This window comes from Schistocerca gregaria, chromosome 7 (genome assembly GCF_023897955.1).
Source record: "Schistocerca gregaria isolate iqSchGreg1 chromosome 7, iqSchGreg1.2, whole genome shotgun sequence".
Taxonomy (NCBI): Eukaryota; Metazoa; Arthropoda; class Insecta; order Orthoptera; family Acrididae; genus Schistocerca; species Schistocerca gregaria.
This window is the reverse complement of record NC_064926.1, coordinates 345438771-345457636: the sequence shown is the minus strand read 5'-3', so window position 1 is coordinate 345457636 and position 18866 is coordinate 345438771. Positions and strand designations below refer to the sequence as shown.

Sequence of the window (18866 nt, the reverse complement as noted above, 5' to 3'; positions counted from 1 at the left end):
GTTACAGACACCATTTTGAAAGTTATGTGTAGCGCTGCCATCTGCCGGAACGTCATGAAACTACAGAAGCTGAAGCAGGAATGTTTCACGATGTCCCACAACAAATTATCAATTTTTCTCAATCAAAATTGATTGAGAAAAAATTGTTACATTATTTATTGAAGGCCCCTCGTACGTAGCGTGAACGGTGGGAAACATGTGGACCGCGGGTTTTGCGGAGACGGCAGAGGGAGCGACTGCACGCGGTGCTGCTGGTGACCTCGCAGCGCCCATTTGCCGGCAGTGGGCGGCGGGCGAGTTAGCGGCGGCCGGCATCTGCGCCTCATCGGCGGCGGTCAGCTCTCATTCTCTCCCTGCCAGACTCGTCAGCAGCAGCTGACGAGATTAACGGCTGCCGCGCGACGAGTGCAGCTGCGGCCCGGCGCACCACTTGTAAAAGCTGCAACCCGGCTCGCTAGGTAGCACCTCAGTGGGGAATCTGATCCAGACCTCGTGAGCCTTCTTCACTCTCCAGTCAACTCGATCTGCCGTGCGTACTTCCCTGCGAGGGAAACTATGATTTATGGGATACGCGTTTCAGAAACGTCTGCTTCCGTCCCTATATAAGAAAGGCCAAGCAGAAAATAAAACGAACCATTTCATGTATTGCACAGAGGGACACTCCCATCATCTGAATGAAGAGACTATGAAAGGTGTTCCACAGGAATCGTTAAGGAGGCCGTTTTTCTTTTTTTCTCTAGGTTGATGATATTGATAAGTGCGTTCAGAGTGCACAGCGCCGGTAACGTTAGTTGGAGGGATTATCTCGCAGGTACACACTCATGTGACATAAGTCATGGGATTCCTTCTAATATCGTGTCGGACCTCATTTTGCTCGGCGTACCGCAGCATCTAGACGTGACATGGAGTCAACAAATCGTTGGAACTCGCCTGCAGAAATACGGAACAGTGCTGCCTCTATAGCTGTCCATGATTCCGAAACTGTTGCCAGTGCAGGATTTTGTGCACGAACTGACCTCTCGATTATGTCCAATAAATGTTCAATGCGACTCATCTCGGGCATTCGGCATGGCCATACCATTCGCTCGAATTGTCCAGTACCTTCATCAAACCAAATGCGAACAATTGTGGCCCAGTGACATGGCGCATTGTCGTCCATAAAAAGTACATCGATGTTTGGCAACATGAAGTCCTTGAATGGGTGTAAATGGTGTACAAGTAGCCGAACATAGCCACTTCCAATCAGTGATGGGTTCAGTTGGACCAGAGAACCCAATCTATTCCCTGCAAATACAGCCCACACAATTATTGAGCCACCACCAGTTTGCACAGTGCTTTGTTGACAACTGAGGTACATGGTTTCTTAGGGTTCAGAATGGTTCAAATGGCTCTGAGCACTATGGGATTTGACATCTGAGCTTAGCAGTCCGCTAGAACTTACAACTAATTAAACCTAACTAACCTAAGGACATCACACACATCCATGCCCGAGGCAGGATTTGAACCTGCGACCGTAGTGGTCGCGCGGTTCCAGACTGAAGCTACTAGAACCTCTCGGCCACAGCTGCCTGCGGTTTCTTAGGGTCTGAGCCACACTCTAACACTACCAGCAGCTCCTACCAAATGAAGCAGCGATTCATTTGACCAAGCCAAGGTTTTCCCGCCGTCTAGAGTCAAACCAATATGGTCACGGACCCAGGAGAGGGTTCCAGGAGGTGTCGAGATGTTAGCAAGTGCACTCGTGTCGATTGTCTGCTGCCACTGCCCATGGACGCCAAATTTCGTCGCATTGTCCTAACCGATACGTTAGGAGAACGTCCCACATTTCTTTCTGCAGTTACTTCACGCAGTGTTGCTTCTCGGTAAGCACTGACCACTCTAGGCAAACGCCGCTGCTCTCAGTCGTTAAGTGAAGGCCGTCGGCCACTGTTTGTGCGTTATGAGAGATAATGCCTGACATTTGGTATTGTGGGCACCAACTTGACACTGTGGATCTCGAAACATTGAATTCCCTAACTATATTCGAAATGGAATGTAAAAATATGTTAATTCCCGTCGTACGGCCATAACCACTCCGAACACCCTTTCTCATGAATCGTCTGAGTACAAATGACAACTCCGCCAATGCACTGCCCTCTTTTACCTTGTGTAAGTGAGACTACCACCATTTGTATATGTGCATACCGCTATCCCATACCTTTTTGTTACCACAGTGTACTTCTGGAAACTGCTTCTTTCTTTTGGCCGACGTTTGAAGGGGAAAGTCAGCAGAGGGAGCCGATGGACAGCAGGTTCGTGAGAGCAACGCTGGCTGCCTGTGTAGTGACCACGTGAATGAATGAGCAGTAATCTTTGGCAGATTGTGACGAGTTAGGGCATGCCAAGGCGGGAGCAGCTAGTTGTTGGTCAAACCCTTCACATGAATTTCTGCGGGACAGTGTGTGTCGTCTCACGTAATTTTTTGCAACACTAAGTCCCTCCGAGCTGCTCTGCTGGTCACTATCATTCTTGGTGAGCCGCTTTATTTGAATATTACTGTTTGGACGTTGTTCTTTGGTTTTCACCATTAATGGTTAGCGTCAGAGCTCCTACACCCACTGTGTACTGTTTTCCTACAACACATCGGCATACTTGTTATCTGATTTGGCTTCGTTTGCTCGCCTTCTCAGCCCTCTCCGGCGCCTCACTTTCTGTGGAACTTCAAGCCGGCTATTTGGTCGTTGGTATTCTAATTCTGGAACTTCCGTCCTGGACATAAGGCGGGGGGGGGGGGGGGGGGGGGGTGAAGAGGGAATCTAGAAAATAAAGTGCTCGCCATTTCAGTGTGGGTTATTGTAACCTTACTATCAATTTAAGCTCCGAAAATTTATCATCTCTGTCTTTAAGGACTGCTCTATACAACCCCACTATTTTCAGTTGTATACATTTATTCGAAGGTGTCAGTCTCCCGTTGACATGGCTTAAGCATGAGAAGTTGTTTTTCAATTCACTTTTAGAGGAATCTGAAGATAATTTTTCACCCTTTGAAAGTGGTTCGGAGTAATTATTACTCCGATTTTGGAAAGGATGTTTATGCGTCCTTTCAAAGGTAAGTCAGTCAGAACTGAGCCCTTTGTAATCAATAGTTTCAATCCACCCTTGATGCCCCTCTTGTGCTCTTGTTATAGGTTGTTTTAAGGTTAAGTATAAGCCCCGATTGCTGCCACCTTTGGCCATCTAGATTTAGGCTTTCTGTGGTTTCTCTAAGTCGTTTTAGGTAAATGGAGAGCTGCCTTTTCCAGGACCGGTTTTGAATCGCATGAGGCATCTAGCACTGATGAACTGTGATGCCACTATGTAGCAGTACACTGATGAGCCTAAACATTATGACCACCTTCTTAATAGCAGGTAGTCGCTGATTCCGAGTATCAGGGATCCGACACTTCGTCGGTAGATTAGTGTAGGTACGTCGCTTTAGATGTCTGCGTACAGGTCACGAAATTCGGATAAATAACGGGCCGCTGATTTGCGTACGCCGTGATGGCACCTGTTAGCGACCCAGATGGGTTCCATAGGATTTAAATCAGGCGAATTTGGTCGCCGACACATCAGCGTGAGATCACCATAACGCTCCTCAAACTATTGTAGCACAGTCCTGGCTGTGAAATACAGACAACTGAACTGCAGAAAGATTACACCTACATCTACATCCATACTCCGCAAGCCACCTGACGGTGTGTGGCGGAGGGTACCCTGAGTACTTCTATCGGTTCTCCCTTCTATTCCAGTCTCGTATTGTTCGTGGAAAGAAGGATTGTCGGTATGCTTCTGTGTGCGCTCTAATCTCTCTGATTTTATCCTCATGGTCTCTTCGCGAGATATACGTAGGAGGGAGCAATATACTGCTTGACTCTTCGGTGAAGGTATGTTCTCGAAACTCGCCGTCGATGAAGACATGAAGCTCGAAGAGATGCAGGTGATTCGCAGTGTCAGTGTGTCTTAGATTACTACAACAGGTCCCATGCAAGTGCAGGAGGATGTCTTCCATAGCATAACGCTGCTCCCACCAGCCTGCGTCCGTGGTGCGCTGCCCCTTTCGAGCCGCCGTTAATCTTGATGACGGCGTTTGTGGAGACGACTATCGACATAGTGTATCAAAAAATGTGAGTATTTATCCATTCGATGTTATTTTTTGACATTGTCAATGGGTATATACACGATATGTTGCTTTAAAATTTGTGTGGTTAAAAATCCTACGTCAATTTCGCAAATTATCTTTATTGGTCACCAGTTTCGGCTCATTTCCGAGCCATCTTCAGATCAACCTAAAATGTTGTTCAGTATGTGACAATCATTCCACATCATCGTATTCTTAGAGCTAAGTTGCCCTAAAATGAAAAATCAGAGTTAGTTGCGTAATCTGAAAGCGTCAATCACTAGTCAGATTTATATAACCAATTACGATTTTTCATTTTAGGGCAGTTTAGTTCCAACAATGGGAAACGACATTTTAGATTGAAAATTCCTGGCAGACTCACAGCTTTACTTCTTCCAGTATCTCGTCTCCTACCTTCCAAACTTTACAGAAGCTCTTCTGCGAACCTTGCAGAACTAGCACTCCTGAAAGAAAGGATATAGCGGAGACATGGCTTAGCCACAGCCTGGGGGATGTTTCCAGAATGAGTACCGGGCGTGAGTCGTGCTTCGGTAGCTCAGTTGGTACAGCACTTGCCCGCGAAAGGCAAAGGTCCCGAGTTCGAGTCTCGGTCGGGCACACAGTTTTAATCTGCCAGGAAGTTTCATATCAGCGCACACTCCGCTGCAGAGTGAATATCTCATTCTGGAGACATTTTAGATTGATCTGAAGATGGATCGTCAGGGAGCCGAAACCAGTGATAAATAAAGAAAATTTGCGATATTGAAGTAGGATTTTTATCCTCACATGTTTTTATCATTTCGAGACAGATGGAAACTGTTTTACATCCCAGGGGTTTGCTGTCCCATAGTAGGCATGGTAATGTATTCTGTTTGTCATACTGCCATATTGTTGTCTGCCCCGGCTATTTGCTCGAAAGGAAGTAAAATTCTTAGAATGTTCGTAAATTTTATTCGCACTACTTTAAAAAATTGTTCAATCATACGCTCTTATTATTTTCAATTTAAAGCTGAGTACAAGTTTCCTTCGTGGGATCCGACAGTGCGATGTTCGTATCATGTACTATATGGACAAATCACATCTGACTATTGCACCAATTCCAACATGAGCTCCGTCTCTACCAAAATTGTCATCGAATGGACGCTAAACGTAAGTTTCCCGTTTACATCAGGCGTTTCACAGGGTTCGATAGTAAGTCCCCTTCTGTACTTGATATATGTGAATGACCTCCATTCCCACCTGAAACAAAAGGACATACTTACACTGTTTACTGATGATACAAGCTTCATTATTGATTCAATAAAAGAAACTCCAATAGAAATGATATAAATAATGTCACTGGGAAAGTTATTAATTGGTTTTCTGTGAATGGGCTAGCTCTGAATTTTGAAAAAAAAAAAAAAAGCACAGTGTATCGAATTTTGTGCTGCAAGGAGTACAGTTCCTTCAAAAAGTATAACACATCAACAGAAGTCAGTAGCCAAGGTAGAGCATACTAAGTTTTTGTGTGTACATATAGCTGAGAATCTTAGTTGGAAAATTCGTATTTTGTATCTCCAAATACGTGTAGATTCTGTAACTTCTGCAGTCAGAATAATTGACAATTTTGACAATATAGAAATTAGTAAGCTAACATACTTTGCTTACTTTTACTCCCTGATGTCATACGGAATAATATTTTGGGGTAACGCAACACTGCTCAGAATAAATTTGTTTGAACAATGTGTGGGGCTCAGAGTTGTGCGACGTGTAGGCATCTGTTTAAAAGATTAGGAATTCTTAGAACAGCCTCACAGTACATTTACTCAGTAATGAAATTTGTTTTCAACACACATGTGGCAGTTTAAAAACAACAGTGACATTCTTGATTATAACGCCAAAAGAAAGAATGACTTACACTATACTTAACCTATCTTTGTCCCAGAAAGGGGTAAAATATGTTGCTGTAAAACTTTTTGACAAACCAACAGATGAAATAAAATGTCTGACAGACAGCAGTAATAGTTTCAAAAAGTAAACTAGAATCATATCTCCTTGACCTTCTGTAACAGAGGTGAATTCTCGAATAAGAACAAAAAAAAAAAAAATCTGTAGGTATAATATATGCATTTTGTGGCATTTTAAAGAAATGAGGTAGGTATTAAAATTTTTAAGCTTTTTTTAAAAAGGAAAGAATACTTGATTGGTGTGTACATTTCTTATGCACTTGACTCGCTCCGCATCATAACGGTTGTATTGTATTGTATTATAATGTATGTTGGCCGGGGGCCGAGAAACGACCGCCGCAGCCGCAGTGGTCCACAACCCTACGACGACTATCGCACTCCGCCCCTCCGCCGCCCCACACAGAACCACTCTTTCAGGGTTATTACGCGGTTCGGCCCCCGGTGGACCCCCCCAGGGAATGTATCACACCAGACGAGTGTAACTCCTATGTTTGCGTGGTAGAGTAATGCTGGTGTATGCGTACGTGGAGAACTTGTTTGTGCAGCAATCGCCGCTGAGGTGACACAAGGGGAACCTGCCCGCATTCGCCGAGGCAGATGGAAAACCGCCTAAAAACCGTCCGGCTCACCGGACCTCGACACAAGTCCGCCGGGCGGATTCGTGTCGGGGACTAGGCGCTCCTCCCCAATCCGGAAAGCCGTGCGTTAGACCAAAAACGTCTAACCGGGCGGGCATCATAACGGTAACCGTGAGGTGGAACACGTAACTAACAAACCAGCTAACTACAAGGCTCATCGAAGCATCCATACCACACGCTCCTCAAACTAATACCGCTTTGCATCTAACGAACTCAGAGTGGCTAGAGGTCTACCTGACGACTATCCTGGCCGCGCATCTACCTTTTCCGTTTCCAACGTCGCCGGCAGCGAGCCAGGCAGCTGCGGGAAGGCGGAGGCGCAGAGAGCGGCGCTCCCGGCGGCCTACGCGGGGGCCGAACCAGAGGCTGTCGCGGGCGCCGTCGCCGTCGCCGGAGCCGGAGCTGGAGCTGGAGCCGGCGTGCCCGCGGCCCACCCTGGGGAAGGCGAGCAGGCCGCGCCGCTTGGTGCCGGCGCGCGTCTCGTCCTGGCCGAGGCCGGCGCGGCCTACGCGCGGCCCGAACCACAGCGAGGCCGCCGCCCCCGGCGTCTCGGCGCCGTCGCGCCGGCCGACGCGTGCGTTCGCCACCAGGCCCTTGCGCTTGTGGCCCTCAAACGGCGACGGCTGCTCTGCAACTGACCGACACGCCGTACTGTCAGTGGCTTAGATTCGCTTTGTAAACGAGAGGTTAAGCTGGCTGGAGGACCGTGTGTGGGACGATAAGCAAAGCTAAGCAAGTAAAAGACACACACACACACAAACTTGGAGAAGGCTGACCATAGGGAAAATTCTAATGAGGTACTATGCAGCAGCAACAACGTTAATGATGTGGGGGAAGCTACACTACTGGCCATAAATTTTGCTACACCATGAAGATGTCCGCAGCTCGTGGTCTCGCGGTCGCGTTCTCGGTACCCGAGCACGGAGTCGCTGGTTCGATTCCCGGCGGGTCAGGGATTTTCACCTACCTCGAGACGACTGGGTGTTTCATCAGCATTCATGAAAGTGCCGAGATAAGACTGAGGACGGGAGGGGAATTTGTACGGCCGCTGATAACCGCACAGTTGAGCGCCCCACAAACCAAACATCATCATCACCACGAAGATGACGTGCTACAGAAGCGAAATTTAACCAACAGGAAGAAGATGCTGAGATATGCAATGATTAACTTTTCAGAGCATTTATACAAGGTTGGCGCCGGTGGCGACACCTACGACGTGCTGAGCCGTGCGGGATTAGCCTAGTGGTCTAAAGCGATGCAGTCGTGGACTGTGCGGCTGGTCCCGGTGGAGGTTCGAGTCCTCCCTCGCGCATGGTTGTGTGTGTTTGTCCTTAGGATAATTTAGGATAAGTAGTGTGTAAGCTTAGGGACTGATGACCTTAGCAATTAAGTCCCATAAGATTTCACACACATTTGAACATTTTGAACAACATCTTGACATGAGGAAAGTTTCCAACCGATTTCTCTTACACAAACAGTAGTAGACCGGCGTTGCCTGGTGAAGCGTTGTTGTGATGCCTCGTGTAAGGAGGAGAAATGCTACCATCACGTTTCAGACTTTGATAAAGGTCGCATTGTAGCCTATCGCTATTGCGGTTTATCGTATCGCGACATTGCTGCTCGCGTTGGTCGAGATCCAATGACTGTTAGCAGAACATGGAATCGGTGGCTTCAGGAGGGTAACACGGAACGCCGTGCTGGATCTCAACGGCCTCGTATCACTAGCACTCGAGATGACAAGCATCTTATGCGCATGGCTGTAACGGATCTTGCTGCCACGTCTCGATCCCTGTTTCAACAGATGGGGACCTTTGCAAGACTACAACCATCTGCACGAACAGTTCGACGACGTTTGCAGCAGCATGGACTCTCAGCTCGGAGACCGTGGCTGCGGGTACCCTTGACGCTGCATCACAGACAGGAGCGCCTGCGATGGTGTACTCCACGACGAGCCTGGGTGGACGAATAGCAAAACGTCATTTTTTCCGATGAATCCAGGTTCTGTTTACAGCATCATGCTGGTCGCATCCGTGTTTGGCAACATCGCGGTGAACGCACATTGGAAGCGTGTATTTGTCATCGCCATACGCCGGCGTGATGGTATGGGGTGCCATTGGTTACACGTCTCGGTCACCTCTTGTTCGCATTGACGGCACTTTGAACAGTGGACGTTACATTTCAGATGTGTTACGACCCGTGGCTCTACCCTTCATTCGATCCATTTCAGCAGAATAATGCACGACCGCATGTTGCAGGTCCTGTACGGGCCTTTCTGGATACAGATCTTTCACCAATTGAAAACGTCTGGTCAATGGTGGCCGAGCAACTGTCTCGTCACAAAACGGCAGTCTCTATTCTTGATGAACTGTGCTATCGTGTTGAAGCTGCATGGGCAGCCGTACCTGTACACTCCATCCAACCTCTGTTTGACTCAATGCCCAGGCTTACCAAGGCCGTTATTACGGCCAGAAGTAGTTGTTCTGGGTACTGATTTCTCAGGATCTATGCACCCAAATTGCGTGATAATGTAATTACATGTCAGTTCTAGTATAATATATTTGTCCAATGAATGCCCGTTTATCATCTGCATTTCTTCTTAGTGTAGCAATTTTAATGGCCAGTAGTGTACATTATCAAAAGGTATCTTTGACTCTTATCTAGCAATATTGTAATCAGCTGGAGACGAGATTTGCCTTGTACCAGAGGTAGTAGGTGATTTGTTGTTAGGGGTTGATGAAAGTGTTGATTTAAGTGCTGGCGCTCGGTATGAGGAGGCTGAAACTACTGAGATGGATTTATTGGAAGAAGGAATCGGTGCATTTATCTCCACTGAGAGGGGAGAGCAGACGACTCTTGATGAAAACGAGAATTGTGACCAAATGTTGGACATGGATTATACTGTGATGGACTGGTCACATGCCGTAATGCAGCAAATATGTTTTCCTGTTTTGTGGGTCGAAAAATATGAGACCACAAGGCAGCTTGAGAACTGAATGGATGAAACAGATGTCAGAGAATTATTCAGTGATCTATTTATAGGGGACAATGGCACTGTCAGTTCGTCAGTGATCAAAATGTGCGCAATGGAAGCTGAAGAGTGAGGAATGGATATCGAAAATGACCTGTTAAGGGAGAAATGTTTGCAGGGGAATATAACTGAAAATCCACAGCTCACTATAGAAATTCACGTATGTAACGAAAATGTGTGCGTGATTATCGGTTCTGTCATCAATGTTTTGGCAATGTAAGAAAATTTTGTGGACAGTAGTAAGGACAAAAAAAAAATAACTTTTGCAGTCGTGGGGTGAAAATTAAAACTGCTCTGAAATGATAAACAAATCTAGAAGAGATGTTACTAGACTTTTTTTAAGTGGTGAAATTAAATTTTGCATGAGATGTTTCACTGTAAAAGGGTTCGTGAAACATATTATACTGGTCAGACTTTATGAAAAATATAAAACTTCGGTAAATTGTGAGGAGAAAGTGTTTGGATGTCAAGAACGAGGGCAGACAAGAAAAATTAAAACTCAAAAAGTTTGGGTTGGGCACAGACTTCCTGAAAATATAAAACTTTGACAAATTGTGAGAAAAGTGTTCATAAGTCGAGCACAAGGACAAACAAGGACAATTTGTGTTCAAAAAAGGTGTTCAGTGGAGAACAGGAAAAGGTGCATTTGTAGGCCACAATTATGCCAGAGCTATCTGACGAGATACTACTTAATTGATTGTAACTGAGCGTGATACGTGTGTTCAAAATGGTTCAAATGGCTCTGAGCACTATGGGACTCAACTGTTGTGGTCATTAGTCCCCTAGAACTTAGAACTACTTAAACCCAACTAACCTAAGGACATCACACACACCCATGCCCGAGGCAGGATTCGAACCTGCGACCGCAGCAGTCGCACGGCTCAGGACTGCACGCCTAGAACCGCGAGACCACCGCGGCCGGCGATACGTGTGTAAGATTTCTTTGACCAAATTATATGTTTCATGAGACCTTGAGTACTAATAACATCGTGGTCTATGAAAGAGTAAAGTTAAATATTTAGTGCGTGGAGGAAGACCTGAAAGCATGAAGGTAGGGAATAAAGCCGGTATAATTGTGGTGCATGTAGGTCGATAATATTGTTTTATGGTTTCATAATCTGAAGTGTAATATAACCCAATTTAAAAGTAAATTTTTGTGGGACAATTTCACTGGAAAATTTTAGTTTCAGCATATACGTTATTTAAGATGGGTGTGTATGCAAGTTGTCTGCTTGAGCGAAAAATTTATACTGGAGGATTAAATCTGATTGTAAAAGTGAGGAGACATATAAGGTTTATTATTCAAAATCATCGGTGAGAAAATTTAGTGCCTATTAGAATCATATAGAGATTTTTATTTAAAGTCCTGTGTTTATTCGGATTTCATAATGAATGACAAATATTAGTTGTCTTCTGAGTTTAATGAATTCTGCTAGTATTAAAGCCATATTTTCTTGAGGGAAGGACCACGAGTTAAATTCGTTTTGAAGCAATTGGTTTTCTCAGATTGATAATTATTTTGTGATGCTTGGTAAAGCACACACCAGTAAAGTTGAACACAGTAATATATTTTCTGCAATCCTACTCTTATGTGTATTCGAAAATGTTTTATGGTCAAAGAGCTAATTATTTACGAAACAGCTACCGACATGAACTCTGGTCCAACTTTGCTGAAAGCGTATCACATTGGAACAACGAAACTGTTGTCATCACAGCCTATGCAGCACTGTGTACTATTGAAATTGGAGATAAACTACAACGCTATGCGGAAGCTAACTGATACGCAGCAGGAAAAGGATTACGAAATATTTGCAGTAAGAAAATTCGTTTACCACAGTGCTTCTTTGAATCATGTAGTGAACCGAAATCCGAAGCAATGACTGGCATAAAAGACCAGAATTTTTCACGATATCACAAAATGTACAGTTGCTCATTAGAGCTGGGTAGGCTCCTTCATTGGATGGGAGGATTTAGGAGTGTCTGGCCAAAACGTCAGAGACGAAACTTTCTGAAATCATTCCCGTAAACAGTCACACTGAAAGAGCAAACGTCATGATTATTAATCCAAACGGAATGAGCTTTTAACCGATTTGGTTACGAATCCAATATTGCAGATCACTGACAACTGTCATATGGTTCTTTTAGTTAAGAACAGTGAGATATCTGTGCTAGATATTTAGGTTTGCAAATACTGCAAAAGGATATTCTGACATCTAAAATGCTGGGGTTTATACCTAATAAAAATCGTGGATACCGCCTCGATCATTACATATGATGTCCTTTCACAACGGAAAGTTTATAGGTCTCATAGTGAAAGACTTAGGGTTTTAGATTTAAAATTAGTTGAATTTTTACATTATACCCTTGTTGGGTACATATACTTTGGTTGTTGAGTCTACAGTGAATAGATCCTGACAACGGGAAGTTTATGGGACTGGTAGCGAAAGACTGAGTTTTTTAGATCTAAATATCTAAAATTAGTTGAATTCTTACATAATACCCTTTTCGGGTATATGTACTTTGGAGTGAGTGTACAGTAAATGGATCCACACCTCAGATGCTGTTCTCATAAATATCTATCTGTAGCTACCATAATCTTTTTACTACTAACCAAAAATTTCTTTACGTAAGGAATCGACGTACAAGAGTATTAACTATATTGTATACAGGTGTATCACCTACATCTGCATCTGTAGTCGTGAATCACTATGTCTAGGTCTAAATGGATATTACTAAAAATTCAAGCAGGTAGAATTTCACCGTAATATATAAAAGCCTCATCTGCGAAAAGTTTGAGATTGACATTAAAACTACCGACTAAGTCATTAATAAATAATATGGATAGTTATGGTTTGCTGAGACTTATCAACGTTACTTCAGTTTCTGAAAATGATTATCCTTTCAGGAACTAATTATATTGTGTGTATATGTACTAAGTACAATATGTGCAAATATACTGATGACATTGTGTGCAGGTACACAAAATATGCTCCGAGCAGCTTTACAGTGTTATGGTATACAGGCATAGTAACTAAGCTGTATTCTGGACTGTTAAATTAATTGTGTGCTGCTGTTTTAAGTATACTAAAGTGTGTTAATCTTTGGACAGAAACCGCACTCAGATGCGCCAAGTGCTTGTTGGAAATTTGTGGTAAGCTCCTATGGGACCAAACTGCTGTCATCATCCTTCCCTAGGCTTACACATTACTTAATTTATCTTAAACTAGTTTACGCTAGGACAACAGATACACCCATGCCCGAGGGAGGACTCGAACCTCCGACGGGGATAGCCGCGTGAACCCTAGCAATGCGCCTAAGACCGTGCGGCTACACCGCGTGGTAAGTGTTTGTTAATCATACAATATCGGCAGATGCTGACACACCACGTAAATCAGCTGCTTGTATATTGAAGCTACACTCGCGTCACGTTTTGAATTTTAGCGAAGGACCTGCGAAGTGTCCACTTAGTCTGTTAGAATCACGACATTTATCACGTATCTAACACTTGGAACCGTCAGACGTATGAAGTATATTTTCGGTACATAATGTAAAAAAATTGAGCATAGATGAATAACTCGATATCCTCCTGCAGTTGCAATACCTTTATTCAGGAAGCGACGCTTTGTATGCGTTCACCTACATGATATCCATACTGCAGGTGTGCGTTCAATTTTTTAATCAGGAAAAGTCTCAAAATTTTTATCATTTAACTGAAAAATCAATCGTCTGTTTACAGCGTTTGTGATCCTTGTCTCTTGAATTTTATCGTGTAGAATATTTTGTGCTCTCTAAATAATTGACCGATATTCGAGCTCTGCAAATATGTTTACCAGCTGCTGTTCAACGGCTAAATGGATTGCGCTTGTAATTAGTGCGTAATAACAAAGTATTAACGAGATTTTAATGGACACATGAGTGCTGTGATGTTCCACAAGGAAAAAAGAATCACGGTGCGGAAGATTAGGTGACCATGATGGGAAAACGAGGTGTCTTTGCTATTTAAAACATCTCGTGTAACGGCGGCACGCTACTGATGTAGAGTAAGTTGTTTGTTTAAATTTCGAGAGGCGTCACAATGAATCAAAGCATAGGCAATGATCGTACAGAAGCTACGACAATACAAAATCTGCTTTTTAAAAGAATTTGGCATGTTCTAAATGATTAGACAATTACGTAATTGTGTACATTCACTAACACCAATTAGACATAATTCTCTTCCTAGCATTTCGGAGACAAAGCTTATAGTGTGTATGCGATCCCCGTATACTCATCTGTAACAGGACGTACAGGGGGTAGACAAAGTATGGCAACAGAGCTAGAAATGCACGCTTGTATATAACAGCAGACGCTAGCCAAGTATGTTGCGCTGTAGTATGTGTCCACGGACGACACCGCTGCAGTGTCCTCAGTACGTTGCAGGTATCACTCGTGGGCGCAACAGTGTTCTCTGTTTTTGTGACTGCATTATGTCGGAGCTAAGTGAACTCGAACGTGGGCAAATTGTTGGTAATCTTATGGTTGTGCTTCCGTAACCAAGGAAACCGAAGTGTGTGGTGTTTTAAGAGGCACCGCATAGAAGATTTATACTGCATACAGGAATTGCGAAAAATATCATCCGCTATGTCAACCCGGAAGATCGTGACAGATGGCCAAAATTAAGAGGATAACAGCCACAAAAGTCACAGCAGAAATGGGTGTCGCACTCTTGAACCGAGCCAGCACCAAAACAACAAGAGGGGAGCTGGTTAGACAGGGAATTGCAGCGCAAGTGGAAATTCGAAAATTGCTCATCGAAGATGCATATAATCATAATAAGGAAACGTGGTGCCGAAGTCATGACACATGGGCTACTGAGCAATGGGAGAACGTCACTTGGTCGGATGAGACTTGTTTTACACTGTTTAGAACTTCTTGTCGAGTTTATGAACAAAGAGTGAAACAAGCGGTGGGAGGGAGGAGGGTTCGGTGTTAATTTGGGTCGACATACAATGGTATTCCATGGACCCTATTGTTGTTCTGCAAGGTCGCATTACTGCCAGCGATTACGTAATCATTTCTACATCAACATCTACATACATACTCCGCAAGCCGCAGTAAGGTAGTATCCTTCGAAGAAGAAAAAAAAAGGTTCAAATGACTCTGAGCACTATGGGACTTAACTTCTGAGGTCATCAGTCCCCTAGAACTTAGAACTACCTAAACCTCACTAACCTAAGGACATCACAAACATCCATGCCCGAGGCAGGATTCGAACCTGCGACCGTAGCAGTCGCACGGTTCCGGACTGCGCGCCTAGAACCGCGAGACCACCGCGGCCGGCCATAACACTTGCATGCTGATCGAACCTACCGGTAACAAATCTATCAGCTTGTATCTGAATTGCTTCGATGTCATCTTTCATTCCGACCTTGTGTGGATCCCGAACATTCGATCAGTACTCAAGATTATATGCGGTCTCGTTTATAGGTCAACTACACTTTCCTAAAATTCTCCCAATAAACCGAAGTCGACTATTCGTCTTACCTACCACAACCCTCACATGCTTGTTCCATTTCATATCGCTTTGCAACGTTACGCCCAGATATTTAAACGACATTAACGTGTCAAGCAGGACACCACCAATGCTGTATCCGGACATTACGGATTTGATTTTGCTACTCATCCGCATGAACTTACATTTTTCTACATTAAGAGCCGACTGCTATTCATCACATCAACTGAAAATTTTGTGTAAGTCATATTGTATCAACCGACGGTCACTTACCTTCGAAAACTTCCTGTATACCATGGCATCACCAGCGAACAACAGCACATTGCTGTCCACCCTGACAGCCAGATTATTTATGTATATGGAAAATAGCAACAGATCCATCACACTTACCAGAATTCTTTCGTGTTCTCCGTCAGATCTTTAGCCAAGATATGACGGTGGTAGCTGTTGTCTGGTTAGCGGATAGATTACTTCGGCTGATCAGATCTATCCCAAGGTACAATGTTTGTTCCCAAGTGGTGTCGTTGTGTTCCAAGAGGACAAGGCCTCTGTTCACACAGCCCACATCGCCCAGAACTGGTTTTGGGAGCACGAGGATGAATTGTTGCGTTTCTTCTGGCCACCACAGCCCTCAATATTTTTGAGCCTTTGTGGTCTACTTCGGATAGAAGTGTGTGTGATCACTGTCCATCTCCATCATTCTTACTCGAACTTGCCACTGTTTTGCAAGAAGAGTGGTAGAAGATTCCCTTGAAAACCATACAGGACCTTATTTACCCATTGACTGAGAGCTGTTTTGAATGCAAACGGTTTTCCTACACCCTATTATTGAAGGCAATGTGTGATGTTTGTAGTTGTTCCATATTTTTGCTCACTCCTTGTTCCTCGAGGTGATGGCAATATTCTCGCCGTCGTGGGGTGAAGTGGCACAGTGGCAAGACACAGAACCCGTGTCTTGTCATTTAAAGGGTTAACTCGGTAAAGGCGCTCGAGCCATCATGCGGCAGCTGCCTAATCAACTAGCTGGTGTGAACTCCGTGCGATCAACGGACATTCGCTTGCGCCATACATGAAACACCATGTATTAACCTTTTCCACAGCTTCCCTTACTTCTACTTATTTCACTTTTTTTTTTTTTAGGAAGCTTCCTTTGAATAGAACTCTGACGTAGCCAGTGCTACGCCGGTAATGGCATCGCTGATGATGACACGAATTGTCAAATGTGTCCGGTGTTGTGGTTGTGCTGCCGAGTGACACTCAGTTTGATTAAGTATTAAATTCGCGTTATTATATTACGTTTACAAAAGGTCGCTTATAAAACCAGCGGCCGATATTAAACTTTATTATGCAGTTCCACAGGTGGGTGTGGACAACTCGTCCAGGCATATGCAGGTTTGTACTGATAAAACACCGGGCATCAGCCGTTCATCTATCACTGTCATCCCCTACCCTGTGTGACAACTGCTGCGTTACGCAGCAGCGAGGAGCAGCAGTATCAAGATAACGATGTATGGCAGAACCGTAGCTACAGGCATCCCGTGTTATTATACTATTCCAGCATAGATTAGTTTCGTTAGTTCCGCATTAGATCAAATTCACGATAAACGTTATGACGTGAACAGTGACAAATGAAGATACGATGGAGAACAGTTTACAAAAGAAATTTGTGAGCCTATAATTATCATTTTCTTCACGTGGAGATGCAGAACTATGTTTATCGAAGGACATTGTGATGGTTCCACCTCGGCTGTTACTTACACGAATTTAGTTTATTTAGTCTCTGCATGTCCATCCTTTCAGAGATGGTTGCAGTACCTCGGCTGTTCGTATCGAATATCAAATCAAACACCTTTTAGCCGTCTAATTTCCAAACTGTTATTTCATTGGTCAACCCGTTTCGGCAGTATATTACGACATCTTCAGGCCCCCTGAACGATATGTAGGAAGATTCCAACCTCGGTTCCCGTCGAAATAGAGACCAACGTTCAAAGACTTGTATCCGTATTTTTCTACTTGATGCAGCGATCAATGTCGGCAGATCATGTATGAGGTGTGATCGCTGTTTCAAGCAGAAATCTACAGATATCTTTGAATGCTGGCTTCTAATTTGACTGGAACCGAGGTTGGAATCTTCGTATACGTTGGTAAGGAGGCCTGAAGATGGCTTAATATATCGTCGAAATTGGAAGGCCAATAAAATAACATTTTAGAAATTAGAGGGCTGAAAGGTGTTTAAGTGGACATGGTAGTTCTAAAAACGCGTGTATGTACGCACCAGCGTTAAACTGAAAACAAAATGTTTATTCAGCAGTGTTGTGGTTGGCAGAAGAGCCAACACCGTTTTATTACAGGAGGTCGAAATGCACGCGTTTAGCTCACGCAGGCTGGCGTGAGGTCTGGAGCATGACAAGGGAGTTAGAATTGAGAAAACGGACGTAGCTGGTGGAATACTTAACTTTAATCCATTAATGACGAACGTCGCTCTTGACATTACATGATTTACAATATCAATAGAAACTGATCATGGGGCTTTGCTAGGTCGTAGCGAATAACGTAGCTGAAGGCTATGCTAATTGTCGTCTCGGCAAATGAGAGCGTAATTTGTCAGTGCACCATCGCTAGCAAAGTCGGCTGTACAACTGGGGCGAGTGCTAGGAAGTCTCTCTAGACCTGCTGTGTGGCGGCGCTCGGTCTGCAATCACTGATAGTGGCGACACGCGGGTCCGACGTATACTACTGGGCCTCGGCCGATTTAAAGGCTACCACCTAGCAAGTGTGGTGTCTGGCGGTAACACCACAAATAGAGTAATGGTAATCGTAAAAACTACTTTCACGTTCTTAGACACTGCATGTACACAGTTTCATTGTGCATACAATGTGTTAGGAAACTATTTATGCATTTTAAAATTTTGTGGGTTTCGGCTTTTCAATATTGTACTTTCTGTAATAGGAAATGGTTCGAAAATAAACACAAGCGTTCGAATCGAAACAGAATTAAAATTCACGTTCATCTATGACAGAATCCTCAAATCATAATTATGCTGGTCTTGTATGCCAACGCAATGTTTAAGTATCCACTTTTCTGCGACGTATGAAGAAACTTAAAATCTGCATCTACAAGACTACTCTGCAACTGTGACTTAAGTGCCTGACATAGAATTCTTCGAACCAACTACAGACTATTTCTCTACCGTTCCTCTCTCTAACAGAGCATCGGAAAATGAACAATAAAATCTTTCGGTACCAGCACTGATTCTCTTACATTATTATGATTTGGCGACAATGAAGTATTTTTACATTCAGAGGAAAAAGTTGATGACTGAAATTTCGTGAAAAGATCTCGTCGCAACGAAAATGCCTTTGTTTTAATGACTGCCATCCAAGTGCGCTTATTAAATCCGTGACACTCTCTCCCCTATTTCGTTATAATACAAAACGGGCTGCCATTCTTGCAACTTTTTCGATATTCTCCGTGAATCCTGTCTGGTAAGAATCATATATAGGGCAGCAGTTCTCTAACAGAGGACGAACAACCGTACTATCGGGAGTTAGTTCTATGCCTTCTGCAAATAAAACGTAGGCTTTGGTTTGCCCTTCTCACTACATAATATATAAGGTCGTCCAAATT

The 18866-nt window shown here is 44.0% G+C and overlaps 1 protein-coding gene across 1 annotated transcript in view; it reads right to left on the bottom strand.

Moving 5' to 3' along the window:
- The window catches only part of LOC126281579 (uncharacterized), a 108855-nt gene that overhangs the window by 9614 nt on the left and 80375 nt on the right, over positions 1–18866 (bottom strand). The window contains exon 4 of the mRNA XM_049980661.1: positions 6982–7353. Within this exon, the coding sequence (XP_049836618.1) occupies positions 6982–7353 (372 nt within the window). The remainder of the gene's footprint in view (positions 1–6981; positions 7354–18866) is intronic.